This window comes from Brachycentrus maculatus, unplaced genomic scaffold (genome assembly GCF_059751285.1).
Source record: "Brachycentrus maculatus isolate JH-2025_06_01 unplaced genomic scaffold, ASM5975128v1 h1tg000586l, whole genome shotgun sequence".
Classification (NCBI taxonomy): Eukaryota; Metazoa; Arthropoda; class Insecta; order Trichoptera; family Brachycentridae; genus Brachycentrus; species Brachycentrus maculatus.
In genome coordinates, this window is record NW_028281326.1 from 183,360 (window position 1) to 204,258 (window position 20,899).

The 20,899-nt window shown below is 33.1% G+C and overlaps 1 protein-coding gene across 1 annotated transcript; it reads left to right on the forward strand.

Annotated features, from left to right (window-relative positions):
* Positions 1-3,694: 3,694 nt before the first annotated feature.
* Aldh (Aldehyde dehydrogenase) lies at positions 3,695-18,746 on the forward strand. Its single transcript, XM_088273475.1, has 10 exons — positions 3,695-3,872; positions 7,068-7,216; positions 9,008-9,104; positions 11,078-11,246; positions 12,999-13,250; positions 14,316-14,495; positions 15,564-15,682; positions 16,288-16,452; positions 17,047-17,181; positions 18,144-18,746. The coding sequence occupies exons 1-10, from the start codon at positions 3,777-3,779 to the stop codon at positions 18,312-18,314; spliced, it is 1,533 nt and encodes a 510-aa protein (XP_088129601.1). The 5' UTR covers positions 3,695-3,776; the 3' UTR covers positions 18,315-18,746.
* Positions 18,747-20,899: the final 2,153 nt, after the last annotated feature.

Sequence of the window (20,899 nt, forward strand, 5' to 3'; positions counted from 1 at the left end):
GATTTATTCTATTACACAAAACGCGATTTAAAGTTCACTGTTTGCCAAATATTGATTAAAGTACCTAATTTATAGCAGAAGCAATTTGAGTGCCAACGCTTTTCACAACTACGGCACCAAACTAACCTTTATAAAATAGTGACAAAGCTGACGCATATTGTGTTAATTAGACTCAATTACAAATTATTTACTTTGAATGGGGACTGCCACAATTGCTCATTTAACAGCTAACGATAATTAACAAGGGACACTTGGGGAAACCTACAATACAAAAGTTATTTTTAAATAAATGTAGTAAGGCAGATATCGCTCACTCCTTTCAAGAACGTCATATATCAAAAATCGTAAATTTTGAGTTGTGCATGTTTTCGTAATGCCCAGAAAATGTACTATATCCCAGCAAAAGAGGCATATTTTTAACTCAATATTTACCCGCCACAGGGCAGAAAGTGTTATTTTTGCATTTTGAAGAAAAGGTATTGTTTAATTATTTTTTTAAATATACTAAATATTTTTCAAATGGAGAAAAAATATTCAGGTTTTACCTAAAAAGATCTGTTGCACAGTAAAAAGTTAAATAAGTGGCTTGATATTTATTTTTAATACATTGTATTTTATGTTTGAACTTAAAAAACGTTCTCCTGAAAAAATCAAGTTTTTTGATTTATGACGTTCTTGAAAGGAGTGAGCGATATAATATGCCGGTTTTCCTATATAAATTATTCAATATTACCCTGGACTGGTACTTGAAGCGGAGGGCTGATCACCTTTCCTTCGTGTGTAAACGATCAAGATAACACTGCGTTTATATGACGCAGTGCCCTATGCACCATTGGGGTGCGGATAAGGGTTTTATTATTATTATTATTATTATATTATAAATAAATACACCCACACATATGTATATTAAATTGAAATAAGCCGGATACTCATGCATGTTATTATTTAAAATTAGTGTATTTTTTTCAAAATTTCTATGATTGCGATATATTTTATATTGTTTTAAATGTCTTTTTAATTTCGAATTAACGAACTTTTACTGTAGAAGTTAGAGTGGCGGTATATGATATATTTACGTATTACGAAAGGTCGTTAAGGGGTTAACATTACCCAGGATCCCAGAAATGTAACGATTCTTTGGTTTCGTGCTTATGTGTCTGGTCGAATGAATGGGATCTGGAATTACAAATTGTCATTGGTTTATATCAAAGACATTTATTTGACACCGACGCCAGAAATTTTAGCGTTTTTTGTTGTTGTTACAATCTATGTCAGTAGTTTCCAAACTCTTTTGGCTCACGGACCCCTTTTCATAGTTAAAACTTGTATACGGACCCTGGGTAAAAAACTGCCCATGAAAAATTACAAATGATGTCTTGAATAGTAAATGGTGACGTAAAAATAAAATATAAATGAAACATTTTGTTGAATAAGTGTTTTCTGCCCGTTCGGTGTCTTACTCCAGATTAAAAATAATATCAAGGGTGAGGAATATGAGAATATTACCGTTGACGAAATTCGTTTTAAAATAAGCAAATAATTTATTCATTGTTGTTTATTCTTAATAACTTCCATATTAATAAAAATGTATCACAATTATTTTATTTTATACTTAACCTTGCGCGGACTCCCTGACGTCGTTCAGGGACCTTCTAATCAATTTTAATTTTACATGAACCCCCTGAGTGATCCCGGGGACCCCTGGGGTCCGTAAGGACCACTTTGGGAACCACTGATCTATGTGAACTTTTAGACAAAATACCGAGTAAACATAGATATAATAACTATGCAGAGATGTAATATAAATATACTTACTAAACTGTACGAACAGAGATATTTATTTTATGTGGGTTTTGTTACTTTTTTTAGACTAAGCCATAAGTTCAATGGTAAGTTATGTAACACATTGGAAATTTAAAGTACAATTATATAAGTTATCACGGTTTTATTATAGTTTACCGACATCTATTTTTTTAAATACATACAGGGTTTTTTTTTGACAAAAGATTTTTTTTTGAAGAAAAGAACTAACTTCATGTCAAGCTTTTTACTAAAAAAAAATATTTAAATACCATTTAAATATTCATTACAATACCATATTTTATAATTTTGACGAATTATGTAAATATAGATTGTAATTACGTAACCGCAAACATCGTTCCGTCTAATTGATTATGAAAATTAAAAAAAAATCCGTGAAAAAAGGTGCTGGAACGCCGTTCCACCGCGTTACATAAAAAAACGCCCTGAAAACATATATGTTACATATCTGTAGGTGATATCAAATATATATATAGACTATGAAAATGCAAATATCAAATATTATGTTTGTATTTAGCGAGCATCTATAAAAAAATATATATATATGAGAAAGACAAAATATTTTAAAATCACCAACAAGTGAGGGAAGGTGCAAAAAACAACGCGTTTTGTAATTTTTGTTCCACTCAACTTTCGATACCCAGTCGGAACAACATTATTTTTGTTAAAATGCCTTATCCAAAGTGAACTTAATGAAAAAATTATAACCTCAAAACCTTATTTTTACCTAATTTGTCTTCAGGATGTGATGGGAAATTTTATGTGCAGAGATATACTATTTTTTTAAGGGACCGCATAAAATTTATTTAAAAGCAGCGAGCGATAACTGAAGGTTAAATCTAAAAATATTTTAATGATATTTCGTTTATGGCCGAGTATAATTCAGTCGTGATGGAATCCAATAACAATCTTATTAGCCAACTATTTTGATACGTAAATTGCGATTATAATAATCGACGGTTCTCATTGGAAACCGTTTCAATGATTGATACATTGCATAGATTGCAAGTTTTGTAACATGGATTCGGGAAAAGATTACGCAGTATAAATAGCTCCATCTCTTTTTATCCATATCCTGTTCTATTTACGCTGGTTTGAATCGGAGTGACAAAGATAGATATCTTATCTCTTTTCTTAAGAAATCTTAAGCGTGGGATACACTTCGTATAAGAGAAGGTACATAAAAAAACCTTCAGAAAACCTGCAGTGAAAATACACTTACACAAAGGGTCCAGTTCACGGACTCATAACTTATATTGTACACAGACTGCCGACACCTCAAAAACTTGTGGCTGGAAAATACATTGCTCGTGGCTGGAAGTGATGTCGCTCGTGGCTGAGAGTAAAAATTCAAAACCCATCGCGGGTGAAACTGAATAATATGTAATATTGTAGATCTCCATCAATATTAAGGTCACGAGTAAATATTCTTAATATAATATGGTATGCTCCAGTGAACACAGTATCTCTGTATACCAGGACCGACGAGTGTGGCTTTCTATCCCCTCTGCCTACTCCTGCAGAGAAACGAAGTGATGGTAGCAGTAGTAGTGAGAAGGTGAAAATCACGTTTTAACTGGATTTTAAAAGTTTTTTGTTGACCTCCCTGGTCCAGTATACGCAAGGTGTACCCATTCCCACATTTTTTGGCAGAATTTTTTAAACGGATTTCATATTCTGTTTTTGACACCATGTCTGTTTCTATTTAGTAAATAATCTAGGCATGTCTGGATTGACCATTCATACGTGGATTCATATTTTTTCTGGCAGATATTTCTATAGTGGATAGGAGGCTTAAGCTCGGAACAAACTTTGACCGTAACAAGGCCGTAACTATATTTAGTAGCTTGTGGTTGGTAGTCGTAATTTTTTCATCTCCTTATCTGTCGTCGCGGCGCTGGTATCGCGCGCAATTTGCTCTTCGTTTCTGTCACATTTTTTCACCGGCCTTTAAAATGTTACGAACTTTGAGCAACGTTTTTAGGCTTCAAAAAGCAACGTTTTCATCATTGCCAGCGCCAAATGTTAAGCCGGAAATCTTATACACTGGGGTGAGTTTTCTTTTTACAATTTAAATGTTGTTGTTTTAATTGCAGATATATAGATAATAACAGCCGGTCAGTAAAACCATAATCCATGCTGCATAATAAAAATAGTATCATTATAGTACAAGTATCTATTAACGTGCGCCGTATATTGATTATTTATCGATCACAACTTCCTTATATTTCTTATTATATTCCTGTTAAAAATATTATTTATCTTGGAGAGGTGCAGAATATTTACATTAGATTTCTTTCGTAAACATACGTAATCATTATTTTTGAACAAACATCGCATAAAATATGCTCAACGTTAATTAATTCGTTGATATTTATGCATGCAACGCAATAAATTAATATTATGCTTGAATTTCCTTCTCCCACAAATACATTATTTTATTACGAATACAGTTGAAGCAGAGAATCTGACTTGTCAATAGGATTTCTGTATTTCAACTGCAGAATGACTGATCATTGCTCTAACAAGTTTGCTTTAATATCTAATTCAACATAATCGTAAAAGTAATGTAATGATATAAATTTATATGCAGTATGAAAACTCGTTTTTCAAATAACTACCTACATACATTGAAGTTAGATGAGTGCATGTGTAATATAATGCTACATATAAAATTATTTCCTCGCATGGACAAGTCATTAAATATCATCTCATTTCCGTGTCGCATTCACGTTCATATGTTGTACATAGCAGGCCTGATTAGTCTTACCTTAAGCTTTTAGAAAAAAAGAGGATATATTATATAAATATTACCATTTAATACAAATATATTACACAATACATCAATTTTGCTTGTTAAATATCAAGTTATTAATATGGAGTTAAACACAATATTCTCCTTCTTTTTCTAACCCTTATTCTCACCCAATGGTGCATAGGGCACTGCATCATATTGACGCAGTGTTATCTTGATCGTTACTTACATGAAGGCAATGTAATCACTCCTGCGCTTCAGGGACCTGTCCGGGGTAATATTAAATAAATGTTTGAGTGTTAAATTAATAATATTTATTTTTACCCACCCCCTCTGGGAATCGAACCCGGGACCTCCAGCACGGTAGCTAAACACCACGGAGGCCTCAAACACAGTATAAGTTAATAAAATAAAATTTCACAGGGATAGCCGTTTGTATCTCAAAATAATATTTAAACATGTCACTATCAAAAAAAAAGTCCCTCTCCAAGCACAAGAGCTCAGTCTCTTTTTTGGAGAGGCTCAGCGAAACTAAAATTATAAGATTGTCAGAAGTAGAAATGGTTAGAAATTGTATTGAATTGTATTTAAAAAATGTAACTATATTAATATTTTTTTAAAATTCATAGTATTTTATAACTGCCAGACATGCGTCTGTTTTAAGATATAGAATTATGTAAATATACACTATAAATTGTTATTACAATATATTGTAATTTTTTTTTTTTTCTTTATTTAAAATTCTTTTGCATTACATAAATTCAAAAACAAAAAATATTTATAAAAAATAAAAATAAATACAAAAAAAGATCCCACAAAGGCATGGCCTGTGTGTGGGTATACAAAATAAATAGTCATAGTACAGGGTATAAGGGTATAGGTTTCTAAGTATAATTAGTTAATACAAAATACAAAAAACTTAAATTAAATACAAAAAAAAATAAAAATAAAAATACTTGACTCTCAGTGAGCAATTTTTTATTTTATTTTTTTTTTAATTAGAACTTAAACATAAAAAAGATGACAAAGTAAAAAAGTAAAAAGCTAGCGATCATGTTCTAAATGAAAAAGGAACTTAAATCTGTCTCTTTTATAAATAATCTAAGCAATTTTTTTAATTTACACGAACTTAGGGAATTAACATCTAACAAATAGTCTTTGTGGAATAAGTTGAACAGTTTTGGAGCTATGAAAAATGAGTGTCTTTGCGCAAGTCTGGATTTACAAAAAGGGATTTCTAATAAATTATTAATTCGTTGGCTAGATCTATTATTATTTTTAGGAAATAAATGTTGGCGCAAATAAACATATTTTAGACACTGTTGGCAATAGATTTCTCGTAGCTCCAAAAGTTTGGCTTCCTGAAATAATTGGTTGGAAGGAAAAGTAGAATTTTTTTTAAGCATGATTTTAATAATAAGTTTTTGGACTGTTTCTAAAGGCTTTAAATGAATATTGAATGCTCCCCCCCATCCAATTATTCCATAACAAAGAGAAGACTGTACAAGTGCATGATAGACCATTTTGTTGGTGTTAGGATGGACATAACTAGACAAACGTTTAAAAATATATGTCAGATACCTAAGTTTGTTCACAATTTTTTCTATGTGCTGGTTCCATTTGAGTTGACAATCTATTGTTAGACCCAAATATTTTGTCGACTTTTCAGATTTCATTTTTACACAGTTATTACATAAATGGAAACGGGGTCTTGCTTTTAAATAACTAACTTATTTTCATATTATGATGTTTATTCACAGTATCAAAAAAATTCCTTATATCAAATATGACAGTTGCTTTAATCCTGTTGATCCCGCGCATCAGTGTGAAGTTAGCCTGACCCAGGAAGTGACATCATTCTCAGGGTTGCCACCCTCCCAGTGTTACAATATGTATAAACGAAGGTTTGATAGTCCCAAGAATTAACAATAAATATGGGAGTCGGAACACTGCAATATATCGTTCCAAACATTTTTAATTTGTTGCCGACGGATGTTAGAGGTCAAAATAAAATATGGAACAAAGGCAAAATAAAGGAATGGGTAAATGATCAAGAGTTAACTGTAGGAAAATTGTTAAATAGTTTATATTCTTAAATTTTTCTCTCTTTTTTGTGTGTATATTAGGTTAAAATGGATAAAAACAATAAAAAATGCATGTAAAACTCCACCGACAAGATACACAAGGTGGTTTGGCGGGTCTCTGAATTAAAAAAAAATGTTTATAATTTGTTTTGAATATTGAAAGCATTAACTTTGTGGATCATATTGATATATTATTTTGAGAAATAAAAAGACTTTGTTTTTTGATCCACTCACATTTCATTCACATTGATTACACTCAAATGTGAGTGGATCAAAAAACAAAGCCTTTTTATTTCTCAAAATAACATATGTTTATAATTGTTCTTTAAATTAATGTAAACAATTTATGTAAATAAATAAATAAATAAAAAAAAATACAAAAATTACATATATTTTCAATTTTTCAGATCTTCATCAATAATGAGTGGCACAAGTCTGTTTCTGGAAAGACCTTTCCTTCAATCAATCCAACCAATGGCCAGGTGATCGCAGAAATCCAGGAAGGTGATGCGGCGGATGTGGAAAAGGCTGCTTTGGCTGCCAAGGATGCATTTAAGTATGTTTTGTTATATAAAAGGATTGCACGTAAGATAATTTTTTTTAAAACTCATATTTAGATTAAACAAATTTATTTTAATTTACAATATTTTGAGTGTGTCCAAATACTTGTTCACAAATCTGGATTATCTTCAATTAACTAACTAACTAACTAACTAACCATCACGCCGATTCCACGCAGGGGTAGGCAGAGAGAATCGAACGCCACACCACTCTGTCTTTGCAAACATTCTTTGCCTCTTCTACATTCATGCATCTCCTCATACATACCCGACGATTATTACGACTCCTGACCCGGCCGCTTTCAAGTATTTGACATACCTGATTGTGCCAAGTTTTCCTCGGTCGTCCTCTGCTTCTTTTTCCAACTACATTCGCCTCATAAATTTGTTTAACCGTTCTTTCTTCACTCATACGCTCCACATGTCCAAACCATCTCAACACACCTTTCTTAATTTTATCGATAATGCTTATCTCAGCCTTACATTCTTTCCTTATTTCATCATTCGAACATCTATCAAACATCGTTTTGCCACACATTCGTCTGAGCGATCGCATTTCGACTGCATTCAGTCTGCTTTCATCCTTCTTTTGCCAACTCCATGCTTCGCTTCCATACATAAGGGTTGGAACCAGAACTCCATTGTGTACTGCCAGTTTAGCTTCCGCTGATAGATTTTTATTTGCTAAAACTGATTTTAGTGCACCATTCACTCTGCTCCCAGCATTCACTCTCCTTTCTATGTCTTTATCAATCTTTCTTTATCTTCAATTATAGGAGTTAGGTATAAATAGTTTCTGCTCAATAAAAAGATTCTTTTCATCTCACCAATAGATGTCTCTAGTGAATTTCTAGTAGTGATTCAAGAACAATGTTTCAAAATTGGTTCATATGTATGGAACTTCCAAGAATTTGAGTAGCGTGGTTGTCAATAATGGGTAGAATTGGTGAATGTTACACGTGTGTAAAGTGATCACTTAAACCAGCCTATGACTGTCGTCAGCCCCGTAAATGCCCAGACTTCCATATTCTTCTTCATCTTTGATGAGATGTCAACAAACAATATGAATTAATTTTAAATTTAAATTGCAATTGGTTGATATAGCGGAATTTACCAAATGAAATTTCACTTAAAATGTCCAGATATTACCACAATGTGACTGCGGAATCAATTAATGATGGATGAATGAATTTGCTTACCGATTGTGTCAACAAACATTGGTTGGCCATATTTACAAACTTCACATATCATCAGATTACCCAATGTAAATAAGTGTGTTTTAGAATGGCAATGTAAATATATTATCCTGGGTATTTCTTAGACTTTTTTTTTTAAAGGAAAACCCCCAAAGCGTCTATTTTAGATGCTTGTCTGCAGGTAGGATAGTAAGGATAGGGAAGGTTAATGTGAAAAATACATCACAAACACCCAGAACAATTGAAAACAAATTTTTCTTGAATTCATTTTGTAATTGACGTGAATCGAACCCGCGACGCCAGTTTTGCAGTCGAGCGTCTACCCAACTACGCCACAAGGCCTGTCTACTTGATTCTACATTAAAAAATAAAACATGTATACTATCCATCAGTTGAAAAACGCTTTAATATTAATAAGTATTTTCTTATTTTTTTAACTTCTTCGAGTTTGTGTGACAAATAGCCTTTTTTAAGGAGATGCTTTAACTTTGTTTGGTAGTTATCTTTATATTGACTGGCAACAGTAGATACATTAGTGTAGTGATTTTAGTATATCAGTGGACTGGAAGTATTGTAATTTCTTTTTTATAGGTTTGGATCACCATGGAGGAGAATGGATGCCTCCAACCGCGGCAGACTTCTCAATAAGCTGGCTGATCTCATGATGAGAGATCAGGCGTACTTGGCTGTGAGTTTTTAACCCCTCAAATTTTAGCCTGAATTTTTTTTATGGGTGTTTCAACTTAATATGGAACACATATCCTTTCTTTTGAAGATGGAAGTCTCACCATCCCAGGGTTTACGACCTGGCATTTGGCTGGCAACGTTTACCATTCTGCCTATTCTTGAATATCCTTATTGAGTTCATTTTTGGAATCTGTATATATATGCAATGAATCTTTTATTTGTGTTGAATTTAACATATTTCTTGGTGAATAAAGTCAGAACTGTGTCAAATGCAAAAATCAAGCATCAATGTAACTATCAAGTAAAATGATTTTTTTAAATTTATTTAATAATTTTTTTTTACTTGCTAGTTACATATATATATATTTAATTCACAAAAATATATATGAAAAAATAAGACGAAAAATTAATCAAATATTTTCCATAATGCTAAATTTCAAAGAATAGCTATTGATTTATTTTTGTATTATGGTGTGTACAAAAATCGATGAACATAATCACTCAACTGTTTTCTGCAGATATTACTTTATTTCTTCAATTGCTTTGCCCCCATCGCTATAAATGTGAATTATTTGCACAAAAATATAAAAAAATTTAAGTTATGAATCTTATCATTTGACCTTGATAATGGAACGTACCTATATGCTCTTTCAAGAGGAAATTTTATCAAATATTCTATTTTGTAAACATACTCCGATAAAATAAAATAATTTACAAATGATGACTTGCAAAGTTTGATCAATACCAAAAGAGGTTTGTATTACCATAGCGACTATTAGTCAGTCAACCTTAAATTAAAATGAGCTTATAAAATTGTAATAAAAACTGATTTTATTATATAAAATAAGTGCCCATTTCTATGCTCTCACACACAGCATAAATTAAATATGTTAATGTGTGCATACATTATTTATTTATGAAAAAATAATATTTCATCTCCAGCAAAAGTGTTTTATTTCATAAATTATACATGTCTGGGCTTTTTTTCCATGTAACACGGTGGAACGGCGTTCCGGCACCTTTTTTACGGATAAATATATATATATATATATATATATATATATATATATATATATATATATATATATATATATATATATATATATATATATATATATATATATATATATATATATAATATGTATATAAATATATTATATATGTATATCCTTTCTCAAAATCAATTATATAAAATAACGTTTGCGCTTACATAATTACAATTTTTATATAATTCGTTAAAATTATAAAATTTGGTATTGTAATCAATATTTAAATGGTATTTGAACATATATTTTTTTTAGTAAAAAGCTTGACATTAAGTGATTTCTAGGACCTTTTTTGTTAAAAAAAAGCCCTGATATATGTCACAATAAAAGATTGCCAGGAAGAGTATGGGGAACTCTTACATAAAGTATGTTATCAGTAAAAGTTGATTGAAAATAAACTTTCTAGGAAGTGTTACTATACCTGCTATGTGGTTTAATTGAGAAAGTAATTCCTGCTGTGGTTTACAAATAGATGCTTTGAAAGCTAACACTCGGTGGATGATAAGGTTAAGATAGGTAAGGCAAAATGTCAACTATTACCAACTCGAGGCAGCTCTTGCTGCCTTGATACATTGTATCTTTATGGTGTTTGAAAATGATACAGAATGATGATGAATATTATCTATTTTGAAAATGAAAACAAAAACAGTGCAAAATAATTATATATTAATTTGTCGTTTAATTTGTAGAACTCCATTTTAATTTATGAATTAATTATTTTAAAAAAGGAGAAATATTTGTGTTTTTATTATTTACAAAATTACTTCAATTTCATACTATTTCTGTGAGCCTAAGCGGCTCATTATTAGAAATAGGTATCAAATTGTGGTAGAGTGTGGGTTCGAAACGAGAAACTCTGACTCAAGAGTCTGCGTTACTAACCATGGGACCACAATCCGACAATTACAAATTCTTTTTTTTTGCTTAGAGTCTGGAGACTCTGGACAACGGAAAACCTTACTACATTTCCCATGAAGTGGACGTGGTAGCCAGCGTCAGTAACTTGAGGTATCACGCCGGTTGGGCAGACAAGCACCACGGCATCACCGTCCCCATAGACGGAGACTACCTGGGATACACTAGACTGGAACCAGTCGGTGAGTTTTCACCATTGAATCATTTCCTTCATATCGAAGTAAAGTACTCTACCTGCAAATCTGTTACTTTACAGGAGATAGCTTAGAAGATTTTTTCAACGTATTCTTTTTTATTAATTAACGGTCTTATCTGAAATTCTAAACTAGTATTATTCATTCAATTATTAAATCGTTAAGTAGTATTAAATCCTTTTAAAACTTTATGCTTTGTCAAAATTAAGTAGTTAGCGTTTTAGGAGTTCAGTTCATTTCGAAAATTCGATGTAGATAGCCTCTTATACGCCTGAAAACTAGGCGTAATTAATTTTTTATATTTTTTTTGTTTGTTTATACTTGTAGATAACGGTCAGTTGATAACATACACCAAATATTTCAAAATTGACAAAAATGTAGTTAGAGCACTTTACGTAGGGCACGTCGATATATACTGAAAATTTTCACCTTCAGGGTTGTATGTTTGTATGAGTTATCCACTTGCAAACCACTTTGTCTTAGATAATTAAGTTTTTTAGCCAATGGTGTGAGCCGGTAGAATATTAAATATTCTACCGATTTGAGCTTTTTTGAGAGATTTGATAAGGAGAACTGTGGATCGGCATAGCGAGGTTTGCAAGAGTATAGATTTTTCTATTCCGTTTTATTCCTAACTTTAGCAGATTATGTCAAATATAGACGTTAATATTTTTTATTTTCTACCGATTGGAGTAATTTTCTAAATATATTTTTTTTAACATAATGTGGTTTGCAAGTGGATTACTCATTTATTGATGGTGCCAAAACCCATTAAATAAGGAGGATGGAATGAAAATGTTTTAAAATTGCACATAGTTTAATATATCTCATATAACTGCAAATAAAGATGATAATATTGTTATCAATGTTATTTTTAGCATGACTTATCATGCTATATTTTTGTTGATTTCACTGAATACTCTTACTTGCTTATCACGCAAAAATAAATTATAATTTCCAATTAACGGGATATTCGCAAACACTGAATTTATTCCACCACGTCTGATTTTTTTGAAAAAATGTATATTGGATATTTTTTTGTTTTTTAGAATATATACACAAAAATATTTTTATAATTTTTTTCACTACTTACCTTTCATAACTCTTTTCGTTACAAAACCATATAATTATTTCTACCATTAACTAATTTTTCAATGCAAAAACGGTGTTTTAAGAAAAAAAACAATTACGTAAAATGTTACCTGGATTTAGAGAAAATTAAGTTGTGATGATTTTTGAGGATAATGATCAACCAAATATTATTGTATATATACACAACCCATTTGTCACTTGAACCTCTGTGGTCTTCACCCATTCATCAGGATACTATATTAGGCTTCTATAGATCAGAATTTTAGAATAAAATTCTTCTTCAAGCTTTTATCCGCACCCCAATGGTGCATAGGGCACTGCATCATATAAACTCAGTGTTATTTTGATCGTTAACACATGAAGGAAAGGTGATCAGCCCTCCGCTTCAGGTATCAGACCAGGGTAATATTGAATAAATATAAGAGTAAAAAAATCACTTTTTTTGACCCTCCCCCTGGGAGTCGAACCCGGGACCTCCACGACGATAGCCAAGCGTGCTGACCATTACACTACAGAGGCGGACACCTTATGAATTACCTTTGATTAACTTTGCCGCTTATTAGTTTCAACACAGAAAATAGTTTTTTTTAAATGCAAAGGCGGACAAAAATAAAATTAATACAAAAATATGGATCGTGGTTTGTTCAGGCGTGTGCGGGCAGATCATCCCGTGGAATTTCCCCATCCTGATGGCCGTGTGGAAGCTTGGGCCGGCGCTGGCTGCCGGCAACACGGTGGTGCTGAAGCCCGCCGAGCAGACCACGCTCACGGCGCTGTACATCGCGCAGCTGGCCAAGGAGGCCGGCTTCCCGCCCGGCGTGATCAACGTGGTGCCCGGCTTCGCGCCCGCCGGCCAGGCCATCCTGCACAGCCCGCACGTGGACAAGGTCGCTTTCACCGGTGAGCTCTCTATTTGTGTACACTAAAAGAGTCTTTTTTGCTGTTGTAAATACTGTTTTTCTTTTTCTTTTCTTCTGTATTCTTTTTATAACCTTTCCGGGAGTACAATAATTGTTGTCCGACGTTCTCTGAGAAGTGGGTTTTTTTAACATGTTTTTTTCACAAAATCTATGTATTATGAAAATAGAAATTATGTGACAATAATAATAATTAAAAAACACCTCTTTGAAATATTTTAAAATTATAACAAAATTACATACAAGTATCCACAGATGTCATTGCTATACACAAGTTACATCATACCAACTGACAAACGGACTTCGACGTTCATCAACGTCGATACTCTTTTGAGGAAAATTCGCACCGATGTTCATTTACGTCCATACTCCCGGAAAGGTTAAAAATTGGTTGTGGTTCTGATATTTTCGGACATCTACTCTTTTGGCTTCATCCCGCATCCATCCACTGCTGGATGAAGGTCTCCTACACTGCCGGCCACCGCTTGCTGTTTTGGGCCTTCCTCGACCACTCTTTTAGTGCTTCAAATATCAACTATATGTTCATTTGTGTCATTCGTATTGACATTGTGAAGTCATTAAGGCATGGGTGGCCAACACTTTCAGCAGCCGGGCCAAATTTTAGAAATGAGATTTCTTACCGGGCCATTAAAGAAAGTTTATTTTTTTATACAAAGCAAACAAGAAATATATATGTAGTTTTTAAAAATATAACAAAAATGAGAATCAAACATATTTATTAGATTAAAGTTAGGCCGTACGAAAAATAATAATAATAAAAAATGTGTGATATGCTCCGCGGGCCACAAGTAGACACCCGGCGGGCCCCAAGCGGCCCGCGGGTCGGCCACCCTTGCATTAAGGCATGGCAAAATTATTTTAATCACATAAAATTAATTTCATTGGCAAAAGTATCTCTGTATATACAGAATGGCATGTAATATCCTTTGCAACGCAGTTTAAAAAAAAATCATAACCATGCGGAAAATCCAAAATGACTGGTTTTTAAGTATTCAAATTGACTTATATGTAATTACTTTTTCTTCAGGGTCTACCGAGGTAGGAAAGCTTATCCAGAAGGGCTCCGCTACCACCGGGCTGAAGAGAATCACTCTAGAGCTCGGGGGAAAGTCACCTAATGTTATCTTCTCCGATGTTGACATTGATCAAGCCGTGGAACAAGCTCACTTTGGCTTATTCTTCAACATGGGACAGTGCTGCTGTGCTGGTAAGCATTTTAATATTTATAGGATACAAATATATTGTAGGTATTTCCAAAATACCGCCTCTGTAGTGTTATGGTCAGCATGCTCGGCTACCGTTCTGGAGGTCCCGGGTTCGATTCCCAGAGGGGGGTCAAATAAATAAAAGTGATTTTTTCACTCTAATATTTATTCAATATTACCCTGGACTGGTACCTGAAGCGGAAGGCTGATCACCTTTCCTTCGTGTGTTAATGATCAAGATAACACTGCGTTTAATATGATGCAGTGCTCTATGCATCATTGGGGTGCGGATAAGGGTTCGAAAATGAATGAATTTCCAAAATTCCTATAGTGACTAATACATCAACTATTATCGAATCTAGAGTTCAGTACCTGATTGAACCAAAAAAAATTCACTAAAGCTTTGATAATTACAACTAGCACTAGTATAATTAAATCACTAAACATCACGCCTTCTCCGCAGAAGTAGGCAGAGAGAATAACGCCACATCAAAACAATCTTCGCCCTCTTCCACATCCATGCATCTCCTCATATATACATACTTGCTGATTATTTCATCTCCTGACCTGACCACTTTCAAGTATTTAAAATACTCGATTGTGTCAAGTTTTTCTGTCTCTTTCTCTGCTTACAGAGTAATAGTACCAACTACATTTGCCTCAAAAAAATTGTTTTAGTGTTCTTTCTTTACTTGTTCAATTCACATGCCCAAACCATCTCAACACACCTTAATTTTATCAATAAAACTTATCTCAACTTTGATTCAGATGGCAATATCAAATAAAATATAACACATGAACATTTTTATTGTTTTAATTCTTAATAACGATAGCCCTTGTGACTATTGTGTCGGATATATTTTATCTGTCTTTCAATCTTTGGTATAGCTCACAAATGCCGGGACCACCACAGTCTGCTGCTGCTATAGATACTCACAGGTACCTGTGTACAAGCACGCTGTGATTGGATTAATAAGCTGAAATCAAATGATGCCGTTGATTCAGTTAATGGAAAAAATTATCAAATCATACCAATGTTAGCAAACTTTTCATTTATTTTAATTCCACAGGTTCCAGGACATTTGTGGAAGATAAGATCTACGATGAGTTTGTGGCGAAGAGCGCTGAAAGGGCCAAGAAAAGGAAAGTGGGTGATCCTTACGACTTCCACACCGAGCAAGGACCACAGGTATATATTTGAAAGAAATGTTTTTAGTGTCTAATTGCATTGGAAAAGTCTAGGAGCTGTTCCAGATAACGCCAATAGAGAGGTTGACGTGATGTGAGCTAACATTCGAGGAACTGGACACGGTGAAGAATGCATTTACACATTCTGAGGAGATTCAACATTTAACACTCTCCTTTTCATTAATCGTTTAAATGATAAGAGCTTTGTTTTCAATGTGAATTATGAATGATAAGGAGAGTGCTATATTACCATACTACAAAGTTGCTTTTAACACATTGTTGTCCTGCGGTTTTTTCATCAACCCCAACCCTAATTATACTCAGTAGTCTGTCACCCAACTCTCAGTATATTAATCACAAGTAACCGCTAACCCAATTTCGATCAGTATAATGTTTTTCGGCGTCTCTCGCGCTCTACCATAAGTAACCAAATACTCTTATAAGCATCCCTCGCTCTCTACCAAAAGTATGTAAAAGACACTTATAAGAGATTCCCGCAAACAATGTGTTAATATACTAAATAGATTCAGCGTTGTTTGTTGGAACTGCCAGTATATTTTGACAGTGTTGAATGACATTTGTGATTTAGATTTTTTTAAATTACAGATTGACCAGGAGCAACGTGACAAGATCGTGTCCCTCATCAAGTCGGGTAAGGAGCAGGGGGCCAAGGTGGTGGCAGGGGGCAACCAGTGGGGAGACAAGGGATACTATATTGAACCCACAGTATTCGCAGACGTAGAGGACCACATGGATATTGCCAAGCAAGAGGTAGGAAAACTCGAAAACATTCAGCGTCAGTTAGTTTTTGATTCATTAAATTTTAAGTTCTTATATATATTTTGTAATGTTCTTATACATTATCCGCCTCCGTGGTGTAATGGATAGCGTGTTAAGCTACCGTGCTAAAGGTCCCAGGTTCGATTCCCAGGGAGGGGTGAAAATAAATATTAGTGATTTTACTCTCTAATATTTATTTAATTACCCTGGACTAGTCCCTGAGCGCAGGAGTGATCACCTCGCCTTCATGTAAGTAACGATCAAGATAATACTGCATCAATAAGATACAGTGCCTTACGCACCATTGGGTGCGGATAATGGTTAGAAAAAATCAATATATTTTTTAGAATTGGTTTTAACCGTATGTCGATAATAATTAAAGAAATATTTGTCAGTAAATAAATTTGACAAAGGAATAGTCTTCTTCTTCTTCTTCTTCATCTTGTTGTAGGCCTTGTGGCCTGTTTGTAAGAGGGATTAATCCCCGGCGATCTCTTTGGTGGTCTGCCTGGGAGTCGTCTACCAAAGGAATAGTATAAAAATTATATATGTATAGAAACAGAACTTTTCTTTTCCTTTTTGTAGATCTTTGGCCCAGTTCAGCAGATTTTGAAGTTTTCCTCGATAGATGAGGTCATCGAGAGAGCGAATGATTCGGAATATGGTCTGGCTGCAGCTGTGTTCACTAAGGATATTGATAGAGCCAATCACATGGTTCAGGTAACAATTTAACAACACTCCTTATTTATTTTGACAAAAGATGATATGTATTATGTTCTGTGGGTTACTTTTTTGAATTTATCAAAGTAAACACAACTAGTTACAGAGATGTTCTCATTGACAGGTAAAAATACGAACTGTGTCAAAAGTGGTCTTATACATGTGTTTTATTTTCATACTCAAATCTTCATTTTATTCCACTAAGTTCATGATAAATCAATAAATAATATTCTGAGATCTAATTATTCAAGTTCATTAATTGACCATCGAGGCAAATTCCTCAATGGTCAATCAATAAAATAATGAAAATGATAGATATTTGTACTGATACATAATATGAAATATGTATAATCTTAAAATAGTTTTATCCAGGAATACCATTGCAAAATCTTTTCAGAATTTTATTCATTACTTTTTAGGAATTATCAACAAGCCACTTTTAAGTTCAAAATTTTATATTTTTATGAAAGCTGTTTTCGTCCTGCTGTTGCAAATTGTCTTGATAATGCAAGGCAAGGCAAGACAGCTGTCACAATAAATGTTATAGAATCATAAATTGTGTTTTGATTTATATTGATAATTATATGTGGAGGTCCTCACTAAAAAGTTACATTTCCAACATTGCACAAAAAAATCCTTTAAATGCAAATCTGTTCTGTTTACTGTATTCTATCGAAATCTTTATTAAAGTTGCGACAAAACGTGACCAATCCTGTGTTAAACCAATATGAAATCATTAAATTGCACCAAAACGTAACAATTTTACAAGCTAAAATTCCTGATTACTTAAAATCATTCATAATGGAAATGTAACGTTTTGGTGAGGACCTCCACATATGTAACAGAATTCTACAAAGTAAACACCAATTCAATAAAAAATATCCTAAATTCGTATTAATCCTTGAAGATTAATATTTCCCCGTTTTAGCGAAATTGATGTACATGTTTTCCATTATTTGTAGGGTCTGCGTGCTGGCACCGTGTGGGTCAACTGCTACAATGTATTCGCTCCTCAATTACCGTTTGGAGGATACAAACTATCTGGTCATGGAAGAGAAAATGGACCATATGGAATCAGGGCCTACACTGAAATTAAAACTGTCATCACTAAAGTAGCCCAGAAGAATTCGTAAATCCGGACACAATATTCAAAACTGTTATTACGCAATATAAATTACACTTGCACACACCTTAAATGAAATTAAGGTTATGTTTTTTTTATTTTTTTCATCTTCTGTTTTTTTAAGTCAAATATATATTCATTGTTTTAATAAATATTTTCTAATGCATACATATCTTAAGAAATTTCCCAATTTTATGAACATTAGTTTTTTATATTCTCTATATGTTTTACTGCATTTAAAGTTTATATTAATATAGTTTATTGTACTTAATGTGCACATACTTTTTAAGCAACAATTAATAGTCAAAGATAAATATGGGATAGAATCCAAGCCATATATTACTAGGTTTGTATATTATGAAGTGTTTTATATTTGATATGTTAGAACTAAGTACAACACATTTTACATTTATGAACATTATATAAATTATATATTTTTAAATAGTTGTGTTTTATTCCTTTTCCTTTTAACCTGTCCGGGAGTGAGTTTCGCAGACAAAACTGTCTCTGGGAGTCAGTTTTTGTGCTATTTTTTTTTTACTTTTTATAATTTCATTTCATAGTCGATGCTATAAGCAACATTTTTTCTTTAATTTTTTTTATTTACACCAATAAATATGATTTATCGAAGTATCGATAATTTTGCTGTAAATCGTGTAAAGCATGTTTTGATATTAATCATGTTTTGTATCAGCCGTACATGTACGGCCATACTCCTTTGAGTAAAATTTGGAATGGCCGTACATGTACGGCCATACTCCCGGAAAGGTTAAATAATAATAATAATAATAATAAAACCCTTATCCGCACCCCCAATGGTGCATAGGGCACTGTGTCATATAAACGCAGTGTTATCTTGATCGTTTACACATGAAGGAAAGGTGATCAGCCCTCCGCTTCAGGAGGTACCAGTCCATGGTAATATTGAATAAATATTACAGTAAAAAATCACTTATATTTTATTTTACCCCCCCTGGGAATCGAACCCGGGACCTCCAGAACGGTAGCCGAGCATGCTGACCATTACACTATGGAGGCGGACAAAAGGTTAAATATGTATCTTGGATTATATTTTTACATATGGATCATATATCATATATTTATACATATGGATAATTAAATGGACCATGTTAAATTGAATGACATACCTACATTCAATTCAATGACATACATTATTGGCCATCATATGAGGGTTTTGAGTAATGTGGCAAAGTTTATTTACATAAGGCCTCATGTTGAAATATGTAAAGTCGAAGTTATAAAATTTACCTCTTGGGTCTGTTGCGATTAATATATATGTATAATCAGTCAATTTAAAATGTAGATACATATATGATAACATAAATTGGTCATTACCCTTCATATCGCCAAGCTGCAGCGAGAATGAACCTATAAATTTGAATTTATGGTTGACCATTCAAATATTTTTATTTGAAAATCTATATTCGAATTGTATGGTCAGCGCTCCCAAATACACAAAACGTAGAAATCAAAATCGTGTTAGTTTTCATGATTTATCACATTTGTTTGCAACGAAAAGGAATACATGAAAAATAAACAAACATTATGACGAATTAAAATAGCTAAAAACCATCACCCCGCTTCCGCAGGTGTAGGAAATGAGAATAGAATGCCACACCAATCTTTCACACTTCTCATATAAAAATGCCGATTATTCCAACTCCTGATCAGACCACTTTCAAGTATTTGAAATATTTGATCATGCCATGTTTTCCTTGGCCTTCCTCTAAGTCTATTACCAACCACATTAGCCTCATTAATTTGTTTAACTCTCTTTTCTTCACTCATTCGATTCATATGCTCAAACCATCTCAACACACCTTTTTAACCTTTCCGGGAGTATGGACGTAAATGAACGTCGGTGCGAATTTTCCTCAAAGGAGTATCGACATCAATGAACGTCGAAGTCTATCTGTCAGTTGGTATGATATAATTTGTATAGTAATGACATCTGTAAATATTTGTATTTAGCTATGTCATAAAATAAAACCTAGAGATGGTGAGCTTTATTTTTTTTTTTAAATAATTTTTACACTAAATTTGTCTTCATAATAAAATAGATCTTATTTTTAAAAAATACGTATTTAATGTAAAAAAAACCCACTCCCCAGAGAAAGTCGGACATCAATTATTGTACTCCTGGAAAGGTTAATTTTATCCAATTGAAAATAAGTATAACTTATTTTTCAGGATAGGAATCAAACCCGCCAATTTCAATCGAACATTTTAGAGCACTTCTATACTAGCAACTAGTTCAAAGCAATTATTTTATCACAAAATTCTTAAAGGTGGGAACTGACCGGAGTCATTTCGTCGTAACGTAACATGTTACGATGCGAGCATTCGTAGTCAATACAGCGTTTCGAGTGCTCCATCCGAAGCCGGATGCTCGCCGCGAACGACGTTTACCACAGATTATATATGTACTAGAAAACGTTTACGTTACGACGAAATGACTCCGGTCAGTCCCCACCTTTAAAGGTTTTTTTTAGTTAAGACAACTAAAAACATTTAACACTTGGTGATAATGGGAAACATTTACCAAAAGAATACTTTTTAACCCGTCATTTATCC

Coding starts and splice junctions, on each gene's coding strand:
- Aldh (XM_088273475.1), top strand. CDS start 3,777: ATGTTACGAACTTTGAGCAACGTTTTTAGGCTTCAAAAAGCAACGTTT. Junction 11,247..12,998: donor CACTAGACTGGAACCAGTCG/GTGAGTTTTCAC, acceptor TGGTTTGTTCAG/GCGTGTGCGGGCAGATCATC. Junction 16,453..17,046: donor TGGATATTGCCAAGCAAGAG/GTAGGAAAACTC, acceptor TCCTTTTTGTAG/ATCTTTGGCCCAGTTCAGCA.